At 32.8% G+C, this 25,297-nt stretch overlaps 1 protein-coding gene across 1 annotated transcript; it reads right to left on the bottom strand.

Moving 5' to 3' along the window:
* Window positions 1-256: 256 nt before the first annotated feature.
* Window positions 257-1,516, bottom strand: LOC107946228 (homeobox-leucine zipper protein ATHB-12). The gene is made up of 2 exons (XM_016880467.2): window positions 1,010-1,516; window positions 257-927 (listed from the first exon to the last, which is right to left on the bottom strand). The coding sequence occupies exons 1-2, from the start codon at window positions 1,364-1,366 to the stop codon at window positions 586-588; spliced, it is 699 nt and encodes a 232-aa protein (XP_016735956.1). The 5' UTR covers window positions 1,367-1,516; the 3' UTR covers window positions 257-585.
* Between the last annotated feature and the right edge of the window lie 23,781 nt (window positions 1,517-25,297).

Here is a 25,297-nt window from a genome sequence, read left to right on the forward strand (position 1 = left end):
GTTCCATCTTTTTCCTAAAACGTCACTTGGACGAAAAGAAAAAGCTCTCCTTTTGTCTTTTTCTTCTTAAAATAACCATCATTGTTTCATCTTATGATTATTTTATCATTTCTTCTCCAATTTCTTAAGGTGGCTTGGAAACATGTCGGCAGAAATTTAGCCACGAATTTGAAGGTGATTATATGAATTAATTAAATTTGTTGAGAATAATTCCTTTTATCTCTCCTGCTCTTTATACTAACAAATAGGTTGGTAATGACCGACTAACATTGAAGTGTAAATTAAGAACAACCTCATTTACAATATCATACATCGATAAATAACCACAACAAAAAAAGAAATCTAAAAATGAAATTCAAAAATCCATCTCTGTGACAACCAGTTGCTATCCCCTTGAACTCTTTTACCTGGTCGTGTTCTAGCAAATTCATAGAGAGATTAGTCCATGACCCACACTTATACCTCTTCTCAACAAATTGTCAGTGGTTACTTTCCATGTTTCCAGGCCTCTATTGATGTTTCAGGGAGCCCCAAGTTGAGAGTTCCCCGGTAGACATTGAAAATATTGTTGAAGGGAAGGGAGTGTCAAGTCCAAAAGTTTAACCACTGACAATTGATATACGAATGATCGAACATGTCAACCGAATGAAGCCCGTAAAATTTGTCAGGTGAAGCTGGGGAGTCGTTCCTATACTCGTCCATTATTAGGAATTCTTCTCCGCCTTGCCCTGTTTGCTTTATATCACCTCTTTCGTTTTCAGTTTGCAAGCCCAGGCATTCCTTGTGCTGGAAACTTGGCTGCACTTCAGCTTCAGTCTCGCACTTGGTCTGTCCATATTCTGAACCTCCACCACCACCCGTGCTGCTTCCATCAAGACCCTTCCCACCCTTATGAGGTTCCTCCAGCAGTTCACTCAACTTCTGAATCTGCCATTGAAACAACAGTTATTATCATTCTCTTTATATAAACTGACTGACACTGAAAGTGGTTATCTTGGTCTTGGGCTACCTGTAAAATCAAGGAGTGTTTCTCTTTCTTCAAGGACTCGAATCTTGACTCCAAGTTTTCGTAATTAGCTTTGAGTGTGTTGTAATCTTGCTCTATTTGTTTGGACTTCCATCTGGCTCTTCTGTTTTGGAACCATATAGCTACTTGGCGGGGCTGAAGCTCCAGCTCTCTCGCCAGTTGCATCTTCTTTCTCGGTTCCAGCTTCGTCTCTGATTCGAATATCGACTCGAGTAACCTGATTTGCTCATCACTAAACCTCCTCTTCTTCTTCATCTTATTCTTCTTCTTATTCCTTGGAGTTTGAGGTGCCTGTTCCGCTATTGCTTCATCTGCTGCTGGATGATACTCTCTCTCCATTATTGGATTTTTGTTTTAGGTTTTAATTATTACAGAGGGAGTGTGAATAACAACAACCCTTTGTTTTTTTTTTCTTCTAATTTAATGGTAAATTAATGTGTTTGGGATTAGAAATATAGCAAAGAAGGGTGGCAGGAGATATATACTTGGCTCATGATTTAGAATTACTTGAATTATGTGGTTGCTTTCAAGTGATTGAGACCAATGATTGATAGGTTCTCTTAACCAATAAAGCCAGTATCGTATGACATTCTCTTTCTTATGCCTTGTGGATATCTATGTCTTCAATCTTTTTTCCATTTGTTACTGTAATCCACATGTAATGTGATTGCTGCCTTGATCAGGCTCTATTGCATGAGCAAATTTATAAATGGAAATGAATCTATTCTTGCTTGTCCCACTTTGCAAATTAAAATCCCTGCTTAATCAAGAAGAGGAAAAGTTCTAAAACATCTCTAACTCGACCATTCTTTGCTTGTAAAATATCTACCCTACGTCATAGGAGCAAAATCAATGATCAGCATTACACATGGATTGTTGTGTTCAACACATGCATTTGCTGAATGTTTTTTTAAATAAATTTGTTAGTTCAATTGATTAGATCACCAATTTATTGGTCTAATCGGTCTAATTAAGAAATCATTAAAATTTAAAAAAATAAAAAACTTTAATTTAACTATCAATTCAATCGATTCGTATAGATTTTCGGTCTAATGAATTCAAAACCACTCATGAAAACACCTGTTGCTTGAATTTCATATTTTGCTTAGCTATCTCATGTAATCATTCTAAGGAAGAGATCGCAACAAAAGAACAAACATTTGTTACTTAGTATTGGTAATTTTTTGAAACAAAATTTTTCTGCTATGAATCTTGTTGATATTAGAAATATGATAGGGTATTTATGAAGCACGGTTCATTTACAATATATCTTGTAGATTGGATCATATTTAGTCAGGTCAAGCAATTTGTTTAAAGATTGTATCGAGATAGTATTAAAGACTTCTCTCCCTAATGTTTGTACCTTATTTTGAATTTTATTAATATATTATGTATGTTAGTTTAGGTATAATTTTTTTAAGAATTTATTATTTTTGATCTAGTATGTTTTCAAGTCTCAAACTCTCGTATAGTTAAAAGAAACTTGTACATAATTTTTATTGAAAGTTTATAGCACTTATCTATTTCCAATATATACGCTGCATCTTTATTTGATGCGGAATGCAATTACCTTCAGAGGTAGACGAAGATGAGATTTGGAATTTGGATTCAACTGCTCCATGGGGGATGAAAGCCACGTTCTTAATAAAGCGTGATTTCTTTGTTGACTTTGTTGGCATCCAAAGATCACTTTTGTAGCTGGTGAAGTTTGCGGAATTCCAAATTATTAAAAAGGAAATTGACCCTTTCTCCGTTTTCTTTCTATATTGAAGCTGCATGGTAGGATTCTTTTATTTTTTATTTTTTTTTTGTTTTTTCACAATGAAAGCTCTAGTTCGGGGACATGATTTAGAGAGATTCAATTAAATGATAACTTTGAAAGACAAGTGTATGTTTATCTACTTATTTATCTCTTTGTTTTTTTAGTTAAAAAAATAATTAATAAATTATATAAAGTATTTTACTATATATTATATTTCAACTCAACAGTATTGAAAACCCTCTTTTACTAAAGAATTTAATATTATTTATAATAATATTTTCACTTTTTATTATTTTTTATATAAAATGTTTAAATAAAATAAATAAAATTGTAATATCTAAACCTTAAACTGAAGCCTAAAAAATATTTAACAATAAACACTATATCATTTCACCTATAATTTAATTATCAATTCTTTTATAAATATAATTTTAATATTTTTTTCACTTACATCATGGGCGACAACATCTGTTATTACATTTAAGTCTTCGATTGAACATGTGTCATGAGTCAATTTGACATCAACTTAATTAATAATTAATTATTTTTATAAAATAATAAATATTATTACGAGGTCATTTTTGTCATTTTATATAAATTGATTTAAACCCACAATAAATTTTAAAAATACTAATAGGTATTAGGGTTTAAATTTGGCAAAAATCCGTCTCTCTACTAGATAAAAAGCAATTAAATCTCTTTGTTTTAAAATGTAAGAAAATTAATAAAATTGTTAACATTTATAACAAAAACCACCCAAATGGATGACGTCACAGATGACTTTACAATCTATGATGACATGTCACGAATGGTGTTGCTTGGCATTTATAGAATACTAATATTTAAATATTATTAGAATATTTTCTAATATTTATAGTGTTCCAATAACTATAAATGAAAAGATGTAATTAATCAAAAGTTACATAATTTGTTTATTTATAAAGAGATATATCACCTGATTTTTGATAAAAAAATATAACTATTTAAACAGTATTATTTGAATAGTTATGTTTAATCAGGAGATATTACATGAATAATTATGTCTCTTTTAGATATGTGATTATTCAGAGAAGACACCTATTGAAATATGTTTTTATGAAAAGACATGACAATTCTTATAAATAGGAGTGAAATTTCATTTGGAAAACATATCATAAATCCTCAAAAGTTCTTTCTATCATTCCTCCATCTTTGATGTGTCACGAAACTAACTAAAAATTTGACTAAGGCAAGTGCACCTATCAATTAATAGTATAGTTACGGTGAGTAAATATATCATTCCCACAAAGACTAAAAGTACTGGTAATTACCGTATTTCTATTATTTGAATTGAATACTTCGAGTGATTGATTAAAACTAAAATTAACTAAATTAATTACTAATGAACATGAAAAAAAATAAATCACAAAAATAATTGATTAACAACCAAGAAGCAAACCAATACCCAGGAAAGAATTCACCTAGATTTCACCTGTCACTATCAATCTAAATTACGTAATTTCTTTACTTAGCACCTTGATCCGTAGAAATCTCTAAATTTTGCTAATATCTCTTTCGAGCATAAGAGCAACAAACTCTATGTTGATTAATTGAAATTTCTTTCTAATAAAACTCCTATTATCTCATTAATTCATGCTATGGATTCCCCTATTAGATTTGACTCTAATCCAGTAGATTTATGTAGTCTTATTTGTAGGATTGCATGCAATTCCATTCAATTACACTAAATCTAATATGAAACAGGGTCTACTCAACCATTGATTTAAGCATATCGAACATGGATTAATAATCTAGAAATATCAAACCAAGAATTAAGCACACATAATTGAGAACAAGAAACTAAGAATTTATTGCGTAAAATAAAAATCAAATGACAGAATCCATGTATTTAGAAAATTAGTTCATGCTTGGAAATAGAAACATCCAAGATACAATATAACCTAAAGAAACAAAGAAACTCATGATAACTTCCTAAGAAATCAACTGGGAATCTTCAATCTTGACATAAATCTACTTCAAAGTCGGCTTCAATGGTGTTTATCGAGTTGTTTTCTTGAACATTCTTTGGCGACTCTCTCTTATTTTCTTATTTTTGTCATATATACATCTTAGAATGCCTAAAGAACTTAAAAATCGAGATCTTTCATTGTTTGGTGCGTAATTCCATGAAATCGACATGGCATACCATATGCCCATGTGGGTAACATGGCTGTGTGGTCTAGCTGTATGGAATTGTTCAGCCAATATGGCTCTTGTAGCTTGCTTCGATGCTTCGGTTATCGCTCCTTTTGCTCCACAAGTGCTCTATTAAGCAATAAAACATGAATTTAAAGGATTAGGATTATAAAATTCACAATTAACATTAAATAATCACCTAAAAACGCATTAAGAATAAGGTTAAAACATGCTACTTTTAGCACTTATCAAATATCCCTATATATGTTTAAGCATTTGCTTGTCTTTAAGCAAAATTCTCAACCCACATTCAAGTTAACTTCCCTTAATTCATTGTTTTCATTAGTAATGTCTTAAGATAATCTACATATAATCATGCATTGGAAATTCAAACTAAAATGACACTAAAGAATACAAGTAATCTAAGTAAAAAATTTAAAGGCATAAAACATAGGAATCTTCCCTATCTAAACAATTACTTGAAATTCAAACTAAACAAGAACTGACACCCTCATTAATGTTCACTTAAAGCACTCAAAGTGTTTAAGGTTCAAGTAATATGCACTCAACGGTCAAATTAGAAATGTTATTACCATAGGCTTGCTTGAAAATTAAATCTCCACCACTATAAACCGAGATGATATACCAATCAAGATGTTTTTACAAGGTTATAACGGGGCTAAGGTTAAGGGTACAGAAAAGGTCAGAAGAGTTGGTTACAATCGAGAATCGAGTTGATAAGTTACCAAACCAAAAAAAATCAGTTGTTAAATTAAAATAATTTACATCAACAAGAAATAAAGATTGAATATGAGCTTTTTATACAAACGATTCAAGCTCAATCATTTTTTTTCTTTTCTTTCCTTTTTTTTTCAGAATAAAGTAAAATTCAACAATACAAATGATAAAACATAGCCAGGCAACTAACCAAATCAAATCTCGATAAAAAGGGAGTCAATAATTTCTTTTTACAAAATTAATATGGTTCACGGGTTAACATGAACAGATGATAAGTAAAAAAATGTCTTAGGATCAACGAGGTTTACTAGGGGTTAATTCAACAGGTAAACTATTTAAAAGTTAAGCGGGTTAAATCATAAGTGCCTATATCATCTTAGTATATCAAATTAATATTGTGGTCTCGGCATGTATAACAAAAGCAAGTTCTAGAAAAAAAATCAAGTTGACATTCTCGCAACCAAAAATAAAATAAGCACAAAAAATATATATGCTTTATAGGCTCAAAAGCTCACCAAAAATTATGGTTTTGATGTCAAACTTGTAGATTTAAAATTTCAAGATAATGTTTCAATTCGGGGAGACAACCTAAAATAATCATTTCTAAAAAAATGGCTTATCATGATTGACTCTTTCGTGTCTTAAAGTATAAATCACACAATGCATAAAAATATACAAATTAATCCCAAACAGACATCACCCATGGAGCCCTCAAGTTTTGCAACCTTGTCTTCCAAAACTGACAGCATATCCCTCAAGCTGCTAGCTTTCTTGCCTTACCACGGGTCTCTATAGGCTCAACCTGCTCATTTACTATTTTCTCATCTCAATTGGCGCCTTTGAAACCTTAGCTCGAATACCAATTCTTACAGGGCAAGAACTTAAGTCTAGCAAACAGCACGGCCTTAGACAATTTCTTTGCTTCAAATCCACCTAAGTCAACATAACTTTCAAAAGATGAGAATTCTTATGACATTCTCTAAGGCACCGAAATATAGTGGAAGCAACTCAAACCGAAAGAGCAATGAAAGAACAAAAATGACACAAGAAAGCAATGCACACAAGGTGTTTGAGTAAATATTCTCAAATATATTCTTTTACTATTAATGGGACTATTACAAATGAAGGGGAAGACCTTTATTTATAATTGAGCTCCTTCACATCCAACGATATAGATTGAATTATAACAACGCTACGATTAGTGTCTATCTACAAGATGAGAGTCCTAAGGGATCTAAACTCTATTCATATTTATCTCTTAGGATTTACAATAATTATTTTGGTAACTCTAATGTTACTAGAGTGTTTCACTAGGCCACAAATGCTTCAAGTAGATGGACTTCTCCATGTGTTCCATGAATCGGGCTAGTTCAAGTGGGTCAAATGAGTCTCATTTAATCAATTGACCTCTAGGGACGCTTTGTGTGCATTTTTCATGGGCTTTGATTCGTGGATTGTGACATATTCATGTTAGCAATCAATTAATTTTTAAAAATTAAAAAATATTTTTTATCTTTTTATACTTTTATTATTTTTTATTTTTTTAAATTAAAAAATAATTAATTGCTAACATGGCATCCGCACGTATGCCATATAAGTTCAACAAACATTAATTTTCCTAATAATTTTGGCGTGATTTAACAAATAACATAAGTTTAAGGGCTAAAAGAAACGAAAAATTAAAATGAGAGCTAAAATAATTTTTTTCTTTTAAATTGGAGGGAAAAAATTATTATGCGGAAAAAAATTATTATGCTTATATATATATTTGCATATTTTTTAAAAATATAATGACCCGATTTCGGCCCTCTCGACTTTGCTGTAGTAACCAAAAGATCGGGGCGTATACAACGAACGGGGTAGTTATATATATTTGTCCAAGCGTTGAAGGTTGATAGATATTATATGTAATAATTATCTATTAGCCTACTTTTGGATTTCTTGCATTCTTTAATATTTTCTAAACTTCCACATTCATTGTTCCCTGCTACAGTTGATACCAATATTGGCCGAAATAAAATGCTTTTCAGATTATGTATCAATTGGACACCCTCGGTTTGGTATCAATATTCATGCAAATTTATAAATTTGCCACCTAATCCATATCACGAGATACATGCATCTTAATATATAACAAGAGATGCGATTTACATGGTCTAAATCCTAGATGGTTTGCCAGCATTTTGTTAAATATTAAAACTATGTACTTACAAATTTCCTTAATTTGGCTATAATATGATAGAACAGCTTACATGCACTGCACGTCGCTTCAGCAGGTGTCGTTGAAGAGATCAATATTCTTCTAAAATGGAATGACTGCATTTCTTTTAAATTTCCTGGTGGAAGGACTTAATTCATTAATGTCGGATCAAACGTCAATGTCAATTTACATGTTGAAGATAAGACACGGATCTATTCGAACCTCAGGTATTCAACCCATTTCAGAACCTTTTCCACAAGCTAATTAAACAGCAATAGCGATAAAAGCTTTCGCCATCTCACTTTATATCTAGCTTTGACTAATTACCAGGATAAAGGGAATTTAATATGTTTAATTGTTCATGATGTTAATATCATGGTTGAGCTGTGCCCCTGGGAAACATGATGAGGATCCAAAACATATGTTTGGTTATTCTCAGAAACAAAGCAAGTTTGCTTTTATTTTTACACCCAATAATAGCTGTTGGCCAACAAAGTTATCTTCTCATCGTTCAATAATCCATCAATTTGGTTTCTAGATAGCATTCAAATTTGCTATTTGTCACTTTCCAAACTAAACCACAAGGCCCTTGAAATTAACACGTATTCCAGTAGCCGTCAACACTATATTCCCAATTTCGTCTTCTTTTTTCTTTTTAAATTTACGCGACTCTAAACGAAGGTGGACGTGTGGACGGTTCATGCATAGTTGTTGAAGAGATAAGAATAAGTTTCAATCTCTTGTTTCATGTCTGCTTCACAGTAGAGGTGGGCTATAGCTTTTCTTCTTCTCTTTGATAAAGGGTAGGTTTAAAGATTGTATAAGAAGTGAGTCCAAAATTAGTGTATTGTATAAGAAGTGAGTCCAAAATTAGTGTAATCTCAAGATTTAAACACAAATCTTTCGTTAAAATGTGCCTATACTTCCTATATTTTTCAAAATTAAGAATTTAATTATTGTACCTGAAACTTTTTAAAAATTTAACTTATTTATTTTTTCAGATTTCAAAATATAACTATTATTTTTTTTTTGTAAAATTCAGCTTAGTTATAATTTTTTTTAAATTATATGGTTAGCAAATGAAAATTTTTTTTCAAAATGTCACAGCAAGTAATTTAACAAAAAAAAATACTAACAATTGAATCTGTATTTTAAATTTAAAAAGTAAATAGACTAAAATCTTAAAAATATAAAAACTACATGCACATTCTAACTCAAATCCTTTATATTTCATCAATAATTCAATTTGTTCAAAATTATTGTAAATTAAAATTTGAAACACTAATCTTAATTTTATCTATCCGCTATAGCTGAGATGGGTAAGCTACGGAAATAAACGTTCATACTGTTTTTTTTTTCTCCATCCTGCTCTCCCTGGAGCCTTTTTTATTAAAAGCTTCACTAAATCACCCAGGCCTTTACATCCTTGAAGATTTCTTGAATATCTAAAATCCATCTGAATTTTGGGTTTAGCTAAATTAGATAATACAATTTTTTTAAAAAAGCAATCAATATATTTGAAATTCGATTCTTATAATAATTCCTTTGTGTACAAATGATCCACCAATAATAATTACATGATTTACTATAGTTTAATTAGACGGTGGAATTCATTTTCTTTTGCTGTGCATAAGTTCCGGAAGATGCGTGCCAAGGGACGCCGTAATATCCATTGTTGCTGAAAACGACGCTTTGATTTGTCATTGAAGGGACGTCCATGTCCCATTTGTTCCCAATGTGTCAAACCTATTCTTATATTTATCTCAATTCAATAATATTTATTAATTCGATTGAATTTAATAACATTCGAAGCATATTCAAGATTTTCACGAAATTCTCGAACTTTGCTCTAATTATGTGGATCATCAACTCTTGATAAAAATTGGACAGTAATTACTATAGCATATTCCTAGAGAGAGAAATAAAAATACTGATTGTATAATTAAAATAACTTTTAATAAAGAGGAGGGTTTAATATTATTTGAAGTTACCCCTAAGAAGATTTCATATGTCTTAAGTTCATGTAATATTTTTGTTTTCTTTTAAAAAATAATAATTTGAATCTCAAAATTGATCCAAACAATTTACATCAAATAACTGTACTTTAAATTAAGCATAATTTTACTGTAAATTGTTAATTTAATTAAAATAAAAACAACATGGGTTACTAATATTTTTCAATTTTATTACTGATAAGATTAGTATATGGAAATTTTGAAATTGAAAAAAAAAACACCTCGGTGTTATTATATATTGTGTTAAAGTATTAATAGTTAAAAATTTAATCTTAATTAATTTATTATAAATTAAATTTTTGAAAGACTTTACAAATACGAATAATATATAAATCTATAATTGTTACAAATAATATATTTTCTATTTTTTTTTCTTTTAAAATCTTTCAAAGTCGTCCCTCAAATCCAATTTCTCTTTCATCTTAAACTTTTTCCCTTACAACTTCATCTTCAGGATGTTGAAAGATTCAATCTCATAATGGATCATGGTGATGACAATAATGTTAAAGATCTTCAGGTATATTTTACTATATTTTATTTATTATGTTATGTTTATTATAATTGGAGACTAATCATGAAAACATGAATATATAGATTTTGATTTGAAATCCACGCATGTTTGCGATGATTATGAAATAAAGGATTTTTTGGGACGTTTATAAGTTTGTCTTAGTAAATTTATTGCATTCCCCGAAGTGAACGCAAAAGAAAATATAAACCAATATTATTCCAATATTTGGTAGTACAAAATTAGTCGAAGTACAAAATTAGTCGAAAGCTCCAAAAGAACTAATATATTAATATATTGTGTGGTTAATCCACTGATTTTAAAATCTATTTATAATGGATCTTATATTGAGATTGTGAATGAGGAAAATATTATATTTCATATGAATCACTATTCCTATAAATATCTATTTTGAAAATATGAAAAAGAGATGATTGGGTTATTAATCTATATTTATTTTATAATCTTTGTGATCTTCTTTTGTCATCATCCACATTAAGGGTTTGAAAGTAAAATATTTAACTGTGAAAGATCTATTTATGAGCAATGAAATATGATAATTCTATCTAAAACTCGTTATGGTTGGATGCACCTGAAGTTGCAATTTTTTTTTTTAGATATTTGAAGATTTTGGCATATTCTTTGAAGCGAATAATGCACATAATTTTTTGAAAATTATATTTATTTTGTTGATTTAGTGGCATTATAATCTTCACATTGATTTAGACATTTCCAGTAGTAAATGTCACAATAGCAGTTATATGTGAATACAAAGTAAAAAGAATGATAGTAAAATTATTTATTTGTTACAATTTAGTACAATTGAAACACATGTTAAAGTAAACTAGAAGTTTACTAATACAAATACATTTACGATTTAGCGTGACCAGTTAAACTATTCTGGATCATATATAATGCAAAAATTAATTAAAAATTCATAGGGACATTTATTAAAGAACCAAAAGATTCTTTAAGTTAAAAGAATTCTCATATATTGCTTGTTCTCAATGAAAATTGATTATTAGAAACTCACTAGCTAAAGTTGAGATTTAATGTCTTGCATTTCTGAAACAAATATGGGCCTATTTATCCACCATGTGGATGGTTTTGATATTATATGATTTTGGTAGATGCATCTACAAAATAATCACATATATGTTATCAATTTGCAACCTGTCGTGTGTAAGATTGCTTATTTAAATAATTAATTTCAAATAATGAAATTAAGACAATTCATCTTGCTAATACTGATCAGTTTATATCTCAATCTTTTATTGATTGAGCTTGAAAAACTTTTGTAAAAGTTTGAGCATAATGGTTTAGAGAAATTATTGATTAAACACCTCTGATTAATGTCCAAACCATTACTTATGAGAACTAAACTTCTTATTTCAACATGAGATTATGTTGATTTACATGTTGTACGCATCAAGCCGATAAATTATAAATACTCCCCATTACAATTGTTTTTTGATCAAGAGCTAAATATTTCTCATCTTTGAATTTTTGTATGTGCTTATATGTTCCAATTTCTCCACCACAATGTACAAAGATAAGTGAATCCTAAAAGAAAGTTGGGAATATATATTAATTACAAGTTTCTTTTTTGTATTATTAGATGTTTTGAATGTTTTAAAGATTCAATTATGATTTGTTATTACAATTTTGATTTGATAGTTTTCCCGACATTAGGGGGAGAGAAATAATAACTTGTAATTAGTTAGGGTGAGAGTAATTTGAACCAGAAGTTCAATAAGGATAACTCATTACAAGTTAACTATTAGATGTATTTACAAACTTAATGAGAATAACCAAATGTTATATACCATCTAATATTTTAATTTCAATCAAAGTCCCAGTAGGACAATCAATTAGAATAAATAATAGATTGATCAGTTCCAGAGATAAAAATTCTTCTAGATGGTCATAAAGTGGAAGCAGGTGCTCCAAAAGAGACCCAAGACATAACTAATAAGTAAAACTCCAAAAGAGATTTAGGTACCTGAAACTAAATTTTAAAATAATGAAAATAAGAGATCTCGATAAGTTATGAGAAAATATGTAACATCCCGAATTAGGGTCTAGTCGGAATAGTGGTTTTGAGACCACAAATTCAAAATAAAAATAATTATTTTATGATTATTTGATGATCCATGATATGATTGCATGTTTGTATGAAATTTTTATGAAGAAATTCTATGCCTAAAGTGTCCAATTGGACTTTAGGGACTAAATTGAATAAGTTGTAAAAATTTGTGTTCTAGAAGCTTCAAGCATGAAATTGCATTAGATTATTAATTAGAGGTCTTTAAATATCAATTTTACCAAGTTCTAAAATTTTAGACAAAATGGGCATGAATAGGAAAAATTTGAAAGAAAGGCCTTAAGGGCATTTTGGTTATTTAGTTAATAAAAGAATAAAAAGGGAAAAATCAAGCAAAAATCTTGTCCATCTTCTCCCACCTTAGTCAAAATTTTCAAGGGCTCCATAGCTAGGGTTTTCAACATTTTCAAGCTTGATTGTAAGTGCTCCCAAGTCCCGTTTTTGATGTTATTTACATTTTTGAAGTTGTCATCAACCGATCTAGCTATTTCTACCATTATTTTGAGCTAAGGTTCATGTGTGAAATTTGAACCATGTGTGACATGTTTGATGTGTGATAAACATCTTTTACCAAGTGATTTTTAGTGAAAACACCTAAAAAGGACTTGTTTGTAAAAGGTGTAAAGATAAGTAGTAGAAATGTGAAATAAAGAAAAACGTGTGCTGATATGAGTTATAATATGAATCCTCTAGGCTTGGGTAACCAAGAAATTGCATGCATTTCATTTTACGGGACTAGGGACTAAAGTGTAAATAAGTGAAAAGTTAAGGGTAAAAAGGTAATTTTACCAAAGTATGTGTTATGGTTCAATATGAGAAATTTAAGTATTGAACAAGTTAAATTTGGCATTATAGATCAAGAAAAACGTGATTCGGGTCTTGATCGGAGGAAAAACAAGGTTTACGATGATTAGGCTCGTTTCTATCATTTTGTACCGAGGTAAGTTCATTTGCAAATAGTGCAACATGTACCATACTTTAAATGCTTTAATATTGCTTGTATGGTAAGTTCATATGAGATGTTATGTCATATTTCTATTGCTTTGATATCAAATGAATTTTAATGCTTTACTACTATTATGAGTATGCTTGATTATTCTATGAGTATGTGATTGGTGCTATGGATATTGAAATCGACACTACGAGCAAGCTCAATGGAAATATGGTATCAAAGAATCCCATTTGAACCTTAGGAATAGTTTAGGATACAAGTGACATGTCACTAGGAACTATGACATCAGAACTCATTGAGTTGTGGTCTGAGTTCATGATGTATGTGGCATCTGAACTCATTAAGTTATGGCCTGAGTTCATGATGTATATGACACATGTTTTGGCATCTGGGTACTAGTCTCGCATATTCTACCGGTGGCTAGGTAGTCCGGAATGTGTTACGGATACTTGACAACCTATGCGAGCAGACCCGTGAGTAGCTCGAAAGCGAGCAACATGTGATATGTGATATGAGGTAGCGTTGGCTACATATGAGGCACTTAGGTGCGAGATTCTGATGTATTCAATAGAATTCTGAGTGTTCAACGGGTAGTTCTAAGGGAAGTTCAATGAGTAATCTTGATGGATACGTCAAAGACGAGAAAGTAAGTTATTATGTGCAAGTGGCACAGGTATGTACATCGAACTCATGAGAATGACATGAGATATGATGAACTTGTGGTAAGAATATATATATTTGTATATATATGAAGAATGAGTTTAAGAGATTTGATAAAATGCAAGATTATGTTTATCATCTTAATTGTATGATTAATACTTATTTGAGTTGTATTTTATTTGCATGTGAACTTACTAAGCTCTAAAGCTTACCCCCTTCCTTTCCTTTTCTTATAGCGTCGCCAAGCTAGCTCAGGGATTGGAAGACGTCAGAGACTCGATCACACTATCAGCTGAATATTTGGGATATAGCTAGTCTTACTATTTTGAGTATGACATGTATAGAGACTTGTCTTTTTTTATGTGTCATATTGATTAGCTAAATGAGTTGGCTCATGAAAATATTATGATTATTTTGTATATGGCCATGAGAGGTGGCTCATATTGATTATTTGGGTTGTAACCCTATTTATTGGTGCATGCATGTAAATGTGCTTATATGCTTTAATGTGGTTATGGTTACTTATGGTTAATGGGTGTGATGGATGGCATGTATGCTTGGTGTATGTAATATGATAAATGTGTATGCCAATAGAAGTGATGCAAGTGGGTAACTTGAAAGTAGGTTAGTAAAGACTATAAACAAATATGAAATTGGTGTGGAATGCCATATGAAAGCATGATAGTTTGAATAGGTGATATGTTGACATTACCAAGTCATATTTTAACCATGAATGTGAATGTTTGAGTAATCAAATGTGCCATGTTGCATGCCATGAGGTGAGTGTAAGTATGTAAGTGTTCAAGGGTGGAAATTGTCTTGGAAAATAGCCTAGAAATTGTCCACATGGTGGCACATGACAATGTGTCTTGACCGTGTGTGACACACGGTCTGCCCGATGGGCGTATGATCCAGCCGTGTGTCCCCTGCATCCTAATTATGCAAAACAGATTGCCCAGTAGTAAACACACGGGTAGAGACACGGCTGTGTGTCTCAGTTGTGTAAAGGACACAGCCTTAGGACATAGACGTGTGCCCAGACCGTGTGAAGTCTGCACTTAATTTTTGGAATTTAATTCACCACACGGCCCAAGCACATGGATGTGTGACTTGGCTGTGTGACCTTATTTGGTTGATGACATCATAGTTAGAGAGTTACATGGGCTAAGGACACGGGTGTGTCCCAAGCCACACGGGTATGTGAGACCACACGACCTACCCACACGGACGTGTGACTCTCCAAAGTATGAAAATTTTCTAAGTTATCTTAAAGTTTTCTAAAGTTCTCAGTTTAGTCCCAAACCACCTTCGATGTATGTTTGGGGCCTCGTAGGCCCATATAAGGGACAATTTGCATATGTATGAATGAAATTAATTTTAAACGAAAATTTTATGGCCCGGTTTTGTATGTGTGCTTGTGTTAAAGTCTGTAACACCTCAAACTCTGTCTCGACTGTAACGCCCCCTTACCCAAGACCGTGGCCGGAGTCGAGCATGAGATATTACTAAACTTATTTTAGTATTTAAACAAGTTCAAACAATTCTCGTAGTAAACTGTCCATCTGCGTCAGAGTCGCTAAAAAAATCATATCTTGAGTTACCAAACTTAAAATCAAATTCCATAAATTTTTCCTGAAACTAGACTCATATATCTACATACTAATTTTTTTCTAGAATTTTTGCTAGGGCCAATTAGTACAGTTTATTAGTTAAAGTCTCCCCTGTTTCAGGGTTCGGCTACTCTGACCCCTGTTCACTACAAATAAAATTTCTTCCTGTAAAAAGATCCAATGACCATTTAGTTTATTTATATTAAAAATAGACTCAATAAGGAATCCATACATATAAAGTTTGAGTCCTAATTATTTTTATACAATTTATGATGAATTTCTAAAGTCAGAAAAGGGAATCCAGAAATCACTCTGACCCTGTTTCAGTAAAACGTAAATATCTCATAAAATAAAACTATTTTACCTATTTTTTTTATTCCACATGAAAATAGATTCATTGAGATTAAATTCCATATTTTATTCATCATATAATTCTATCGATACTATTTTTAGTGATTTTTCAAACTCACGTCACTGCTGCTGTGTGATTCTGTTTTATAGCCAATTTCACAATTTTATGGATTTCCATAGATTAGTTAGCACATAAAGCATACGTGTTATCAAATATAATCTTGATTAGCCACTCCAATATCTAATCATTATCAAAAATTTCCATTCCATCCGTGAGCCATATCATAAGATTATATAGACAAAATGATTATAATACATGCCATATTCCCCAAATATACAAGTCATTATACCGAATAGTTTGTTGATAGTGTGAGCGCACCTCTGACCATTCTCGATCTCCTAGCCAGCTTGACAAAACTACAAAGAATATAGAGGAGGGAGTAAGCATAATTGCTTAGTAAGTTCACATGTAAATAGCAAGTAACATAACCATGCAATAATACGAAATCCACATTTGCATAATATCACCAAAGCATTCATATCATATTTCTCATTCATGATCCTACCATATTATTGTTATATTGAAGTCTCAACCCGAGGGTTAAGTACATACCTATACAAATTTTCTCATTCACCACACTTACCAACATGTCACCTTCGTTTTAGGTACTCACCTTATCCACTTAAGATTTACCCGTTGAACACATCGGAATATGATTCGAATACACAGATTTCATGCACATAAGTGCCATACCCGCAGCTAGACAAACTCAATAGCCTGCGGAAATTATGTAGCCAAGCTACCATGTAACCCGCCCATAAGTGAACTCAGACTCAACTCAACGAGCTCAGGCGTTCGCATCCATAAGTGAACTCGGACTCAACTCAACGAGTTCGGATGCCTAGTTACATCTCACGAACTCGGACTCAACTCAACGAGCTCAAAACTCAAATATCTTAGTAACATGTCACTTGTATTCTAATCTATTCCTAAGGTTCAAACGGGCTTTTTCCTGGATCACACATCTTTGTCGTCTTCCACGGAATATCGAAACCGATACTCAGTAGTAATTCATATTTAAAATGTAGCACACATACTTTGCATATTACTCAATAATAACCACAAAGCATAATATTTTATGATATTAATCATCATATCATATAAATAACATTAAATTACTTAGATTGACAATTATGTTACTACATTTATACCTAAACTTACCTCGGTACAAAATAAAGAAATTTTGCAATTTAGTCCACAATCTTTTCCTTTCCCCGATCAAGGTCGATTTCATGTCTTTCTTGGTCTAAAATAACACATTTAGCTGATTTAATACTCACATTTATCAAAATAGTCCTTAACTTTAACTTTGGAAAAATTATGATTTTGTCCTTAAACTTTTGCATATTTACACTTTTGCCCCAAAGCTCAAAATTTTTTTTTTCCAAAATTATCATGTTTTATGACATGCTTATCATTTTTCCCTTCTATGGCAACATCAAATTCTCACTCTAACATGTAGTTATAAATATTAGGTATTTTTACCGATTATGTTATTTTACTCGTTTTCACGTAAAATTGTTTAGAAAAAGTTGTTTAACACAATTTAAAGCTTTATATTCTACCATAAAACATCAAAATAAACACATTCCACCTATGGGTATTTTTCCAAATATAAACCCTAAGTTAAATTATTGCTAGAATAAGCTAAATCAAGTTACCGGGACTCAAAAAACATAAAGAATATTAAAAACGGGGCTTGGAATCACTTACTATGGAGCTTGGAAGCTTAAAACAAACCCTAGCTATGGAGAACCCTTAAAATTTCATTCTAATGAAGAAGATGGACATATTTTGCCATCTTTTTCCTTTTTTTAATCTTTTAATTACCAAATGACTAAAATACCATTCATTAAAAACTTTGGTTATTTCTACCTATGTATGTCCACTTTTGTCCATGAAAACCTAATGGTATAATTACCATTTAAGGACCTCTACTTCAATTATGCTCTTCAATTAAATCTTTTAACATCTAAAACTCATATTTATTGACTTTTGCAATTAAGTCCTAATAGGCAAATTAGACATGTAATTCATGAAATTTTCTATCGATATTCTAACACATGCATCTAATCACTCAATAAATTATAAAAATTAATCGAAATAAATTTTTCTACTTCAGAATTATGGTTTCGAAACCACTATTCTGTTTAGGCCCTAATTCGGGATATCACACCGACTTTAGATGCGGGTAAGGGGTGTTACATTTAGTAATATCAAAGCTACAGTTTAGTCAATTCTCGGACTACGTTGCATGTGTTTGAGTCTAACGATACATGCCATACATAAATTGTGATAGTGTGACGACTCCTGATGATTTTAAACTGTGTTTTTCATATAGTAATGGATCCCGACAGAGTAGTGGCGGATGATGTTGAAAATAACGCGCCTGCTCCCGCTGAAGGAGCAGTGCCATCTGATAGTAGACCCACAACCGTTAGTAGAAGAGAAGGAGGCAGAGAAGCCTTTCTCCATATGATGGATTTCTGGTACACAGAGTTCGCTCGAACGAACCGGAACCCGAACGCTGAACCTCCTCCACCCCCTCCAAATCCCCAACCTGTACCCCAAGTGCCCCAAGGTATGGCATTTATGAGATTTCATAGAACTCAAGTTGATAAAATTCAGAAGCAAAGTGCCGAGGAATTTAAGGCCAATGCTAATAATGTCCCCGAGAAAGCAAAATTTTGGCTCGAGTATTCGATGAGCTATCGTGCACACTTGAAGAGTGTTTGAAGTGTTCCATTTCCTTGTTGAGAGACATGGCATACCGTTGGTGGAAGACGCTAGTTTCAATAGTTCCGAAGGAAAGGGTCACATGGGAATTCTTTCAAGAGGAGTTCCAAAAAAAATACCCCAGTGAGCGATTTATCGATCAAAAGCATAAGGAATTTCTTTATTTAAAGCTAAGCCGCATGTCAGTTACTGAGTATGAAAGAGAATTTTTTCGGCTCAGTAAGTATGCTTGAGAGTGTGTATCCTCTGAGGCTAAAATGTGCAGAAGGTTTGAGGACGAACTTAATGAGGAAATTAAAGTGTTAGTGGGTAGTTTTAAGCTGAAGGAATTTGCTGTGCTTGTTGATTGGGCTTGTAAAGCTGAGGAACTGACTAAGGGAAAGAGAAAAGCTGAGGCTGAGGCTAGAGATATGAGGAAGAGACCGATTAGTAAGTTACTTCCATCCTAGTCTAAGAAATCCAGAGATATGTATTCCCGTTCTTATGTTTTGGCTGGGCATTCGTACAGAAACCATAAGAAGCAAAATTTGGGTTTTAAATCTCAGGCTACATCTGTGGCTAGTGTTGGTAATGATAGAGCTTCTAGACCCGAGTGCCAACAATATGGTAGAGGCCATTTCGGTAAGTGTAGGGTGAGCGATGGATCTTGTTTCTGATGTAGTTATTAAGACCACTATATCAAGGACTATCCTGAGATGGTCGAGAAAGAAATTTTAGAATACAAGGCCGGGTAGTACAACTAAAAAGGGGAGACCCTCGAGAAATGTCGGGAATTGGGCTAGTAGTAAAAATGTAACAAGGGATACAATAGTGAGATCTGAAGCTAGAGCTCCAGCTAGAGCCTATGCCATACGTGCGCGTGAGGATGCATTTTCTCCTGACGTGATTACGGATACTTTTTCTCTTTATGACACTTCTGTTATTGCCTTGATTGACCCTGGTTCTACTCATTCATATGTGTGCATGAAATTGGCATCTAGTATGAATATGCCTGTTGAGTCTATGGAAATTATGATTAAAGTGTCAAACATGTTAAGCACGCATGTTTTAGTTGATAAGGTATTTAAGAAATGTCCTTTGATGATTAGAGATCATTGTTTTTCAGCTGACTTGATGCTATTGCCGTTCGATGAATTTGATGTTATATTGGGCATGGATTGGCTGACATTCCATGATATTATAGTAAATTGTAGAGAAAAAGTTATTGAATTGAAATGTGAAGATGGTGAAATTCTCCAGGTTGAATCAGATGAGTTAGATAGGTTTTCAAATGTGATTTCTTCGATGTCTGCTAAAAAATGTATTAGAAAAGGATGTGAAGCTTATTTGGCTTATGCGTTGAATACAAAAGAGTTTGAGTTGAAGATTGAATCAGTGCCTGTTGTATGTGAGTATCCGGATGTGTTCCCAGAAGAGCTGCCTAGATTACCTCCTATTAGGGAAGTCGAGTTTGGTATTGAGTTAGTCCTTGGTACTACACCTATCTCAATTGCTCCTTATAGAATGACCCCAACTGAATTGAAAGAACCGAAGTCACAGTTGCAAGAATTCACTAGCAAGGGTTTTGTGAGACGAGCTTTTCGGCATGGGGTGCTTCGATGCTATTCGTGAAAAAGAAAGACAGATCTATGAGGTTATGTATAGATTACCGAAGCTTAATAAGGTAACGATTAAGAATAAGTATCCTTTGCTAAGGATTGATGACTTGTTTGATCAGTTGAAAGGAGTGACATGGTTTTCTAAAATAGACTTGAGGTCAGGTTACTACTAGTTGAGAGCGAAAGACTCAGATATACCGAAAACTGCTTTCCGAATGAGGTAAGATCACTATGAATTTCTTGTCATACCTTTTGGTCTAATGATTGCTCCTGTCGTATTTATAGACTTAATAAATCGTATTTTCCAACCGTACTTGGATAAATTTGTTACTATTTTTATTGATGACATATTGATTTATTCGTATGATGAATCCGAGCATGCTAACACTTGAGAAATGTTTTGTAAAGCTTGACAAACAAGCAATTGTATGCTAAATTTAGTAAAAGCGAGTTTTGGATTCAAGAAGTTGGATTCTTAGGCCACATTATTTCGAGTGATGGTATTAGAGTTGACCCGAGTAAGATCTCAGCTATTGTTGAATGGAAACTGTCGAAGAATGTAACTGAGGTTAGAAGCTTTCTAGGCTTGGCCGGTTATTACAGACGGTTTGTTAAAGGATTCTCCATGATTGCTACTCTGATGATGAAGCTGTTATAAAGAGATGTCAAGTTCGAATGGACAGAAAAGTGCCACCAGAGTTTTGAGAAATTAAAAGCATTATTGACTGAGGCTCCGATTTTGGTACAACCTGAGTCAGGTAAAGAATTTTTGATTTATAGTGATGCTTCCTTAAATGGTTTGGGATGTGTACTTATGCAAGAGGGTAAGGTCACAGCTTACGCTTCGAAATAGTTGAAGCCTTACAAGAAGAACTACCCGACATATGACTTAGAGTTGGCCGTCATAGTGTTTGCTTAGAAGATTTGGCGACATTATTTATTTGGTGAAAAATGCCACGTCTTTACCGATCACAAAAGTCTTAAGCACTTAATGACTCAAAAGGATTTGAACTTATGGAAACGAAGATGGTTGGAACTTCTAAAAGATTATGAGCTTGTGATTGATTATCATTCGGGTAAGGCGAATGTGGTCGCCGACGCTTTGAGTAGGAAGTCATTGTTTGCCTTAAGGGCTATGAATACACGGCTGACTTGGTCTGATGATGGTTCAGTTCTAGCTGAGTTGAGAGCTAGATCGACTTTTCTTCTATAGATTTGTGATGCTCAGAAAGTTGATAAAGAGTTGCAAGCTAAGAGAATCCAGTGTTAGTCCAGCCGTGAACCAGATTTTCTGAGTGACTCCGATGGTTGTTTGAGATTCTGTGGTAGGATTTGTGTTCCGAAGGACACTGAATTGATTTGGAATATTTTGCATGAGGCACACAATGGTTGTTTGTCAGTTCACCTGAGCAGTACGAAAATGTATAATAACTTGAAGAAAATGTATTAGTGGAATGGTATAAAAAAAGATATCTTAGAGTTTGTATCGAAATGCTTAGTTTGTCAGCAAGTAACAGCTGAACGCCAAGTACCTTTAGGTTTTCTTCAACCCATCATGGTTTCCGAGTGGAAATGTGATCGGATTACTATGGATTTTGTGACAGGTTTACCTTTAACTTCGAGGAAGAAAGATGCCATGTGGGTTATTGTCAATAGACTGACTAAATCGGCTCATTTTATTCCAGTGCGTACCGATTACTCACTCGATAAGTTAGCTGAATTGTACATTGGTGAAATTGTTAGACTTCATGGAGTACCTATATCGATTGTATCGGATAGAGATCCGAGGTTCACTCACGATTTTTAAAAAAGTTACAAGAAGCTTTGGGTACAAAGTTGAATTTTAGCATTGCTTTTCATCCACAGACTGATGGTCAGTCTAAGCGAGTAATTCAAATCTTGGAAGACATGCTCTGATGTTGTATATTGGAATTCCAAGGTAGTTGGGAAAAGTACTTACCGTTGGTGGAGTTTGCCTACAATAACAGTTATCAGTCGAGTTTGAAAATGGCGCCTTATAAGGCATTATATGGGCGTAAGTGCCGAACGCCGTTGTATTGGACCGAGCTTAGAGAAAATCAGATTCACGGAGTTATTTTGGTCAAAGAAACCCAAGAGAAGGTGAAGATAATTCGTGATTGTCTGAAAGCCTCTTCGGATAGACAGAAATCCTACGCAGATTTGAAATGGAAAGAAATTTAGTATCAAGTCGATGATAAGGTATTTTTGAAACTATCACCAAGGAAAAAGGTTTTGAGATTTGGCCAGAAGGGCAACTTGAGTCCTCGTTTTATAGGGTCGTATGAGATCACTGAGAGAATAGGGCCGGTTTCCTATCGGTTGGCTCTACAATCAGGGTTGGAAAAGATTCATGATGTATTTTATGTGTCTACATTACGCCGACATTGTAACAGCCCGATTTAGACCCTAGTTGAAACAGTGGTTTCGGGACCACAAATCTGAGTTAGAATTTTTAATATTATTTTCCATGCTTATAATATGTGAATTGATATATGTGAAAATTTCGTTACTTTATTTTATCATTTATGTGTCGAATTATGAAAAATGACCTAATCGTAGAAAATACAAAAGTTGCATTCTATTGTTAAAAGTGCTTAAGTGTTATGCCTTTTATAATCAAAGGTCCTTATGATGATATTAGGCCACTTGAATGATGGATGGACATAAATGGGCTTGTATTAAGTGATTTTATAATGGTTTAACAAAGGTTATTATGGTAATTAATATATTTTGTTAATATAATTAAAACCAAAGTTAAATTTTAGTTTATTTTCTTCTTCTTGGCTAATTGTTAAAAGAAAATAAATCTTCCATGTCTTGTTAGGGTTCGGCACTTGCAAGGCTCAATTGTAAGTTCATTTTTGTTCGATTTTCGATGATTTTTATGTTTTTGTGATCGTTGCTTTGTATTCTATCAAGCCCATGCCTAAATTTCAAAATTTGTTGATGATTTTCTGATATGTCATTGTTGATTTTGTGAGCTTTATGATGTTAAATGGTGAAATATAGAAGCTTAATGATAGATAAATATGTGTTGTTTTGGGATTTTTGATGAATTTGATTATTATGGGCTAAATTGTGAAAATGAGATTTGGAGGGACTAAAATGTGAAATAAATAAAATATATGGGCTTATATGAACTACATGAAAATTCGGCTTAGCATGTGTAATATGAAATTATGTGTATTTTATGATTTTATGAATTAGGGACTAAAGTATTAAAAAGTTGAATAAAAGAGTTAAATTTGAATGTGGATAGATTAAGAACCAAAGAAAACAGAATTAGATCGGGAAAGTCGAAAGTAGTTGAATAGCCGTTTGTTTCCATTCATTCTCGTACGAGGTAAGATGATATACAAATAAATGTGTTTGAATTGAATTATTATTGCTTATATGCTAGTGAATAATGATGAAAGGCTATTTGAGCTGAATATGAGAAATTCGAGAAAGTTTTGATAATGTGACGACGTCTGAAACGTCCCATATGAACCATAGGAATAGCTAGGATACATATGTCATGACATAGGATTTCGATATGTGATTTTGTGTAACATTGGCACCAATATGAGATTTACGTGTAAGACCATTTCTGGGACATTAGTATCGTATTTGATTTCATGTAAGACCCTGTTTGGGACAGTGGCATCGACATTAGGTTACATGTAAGACCATGTCTGAGACGTTGGCATTGTACGAGCTTTTTGAGCTATCCTCGTAACCTATTTGATTCTGTACGGTTCATCGGGCACTCTGAGAAACAAATGACTATGTGAACGTTTGAAATGTATATCATGTTTGAGAATGAAAGGTAAGTATATGTAGAATTGTGGACATATAATAAATGTATGAATTATCATGAGAATGAGATGTGTTATATGTAAGGGATTTGTGATCAAATGAGCTATATGAGACATATGGATATGTGATTGTAATTTTGCCATGAGCTATAAGAATGAATTGGTTTAGAATAGTGTTATGTGATAAGTTTATTTGTATATGGCTTACTAAGCTTTTGAAAGCTTACTTTGTGTGTATTTAAAATTGTTTTGTAGATATCAAAGCTACCGAGAGCTCGGGGATCGTCAAGGAACATAACCACACTATCAAATTCTATTTTGGTACCTTTTTAAAATGTGAATATTGAAGTATGGTATGTATAGGCTAGAAGTATTTGAATATGATTAGTGAAGTGTATATCATGCCATTTGATATGGTTTGATTAAAGTTGCTATTTGGTTAGGTTTTGGTATATAAATTGTGTTAAGAAATAGTATGTTTTGATGTGCATAAATGGCCTAGTGAGACATAGTCAATTTGGTAAGTTAGTTATGTGAATTAGTTATGGAAACGGTATGATTTTGATATGAGAATAGATGTGAAAAAAATTTGGATAAGGACATGTATGAATGAAATGGATTGGTGACATTGTGGATTGAATTATTCATGTTTGAGTATGGTTTTGGTTGCTAAATGGTCATGAATTGTGCTTTGATTTTGGATTTGTAGGGATGAGCATTAAGGGTGGCAAATTGGCTTTGCAAATGGTCTATTTTTGTCCACATGGGTAGAGACACGGGCGTGTGTCTCAGCCATGTGCGACACACGGTTATGTTACACGGCCGTGTGTCCCCTGGGGTAGGCCTACAATTTAAAGTCAGTCTCGAGCACGGCCTAGGCACACGGGCGTGTCTGGTGGCCGTGCGAGGCACACAGCCTTGGCACATGGGCATGTGGTTAGCCGTGTGACCCAAGTCAGTTTCGACCACAACCAAGGCACAC

This window comes from Gossypium hirsutum, chromosome A08, assembly GCF_007990345.1.
Source record: "Gossypium hirsutum isolate 1008001.06 chromosome A08, Gossypium_hirsutum_v2.1, whole genome shotgun sequence".
Classification (NCBI taxonomy): Eukaryota; Viridiplantae; Streptophyta; class Magnoliopsida; order Malvales; family Malvaceae; genus Gossypium; species Gossypium hirsutum.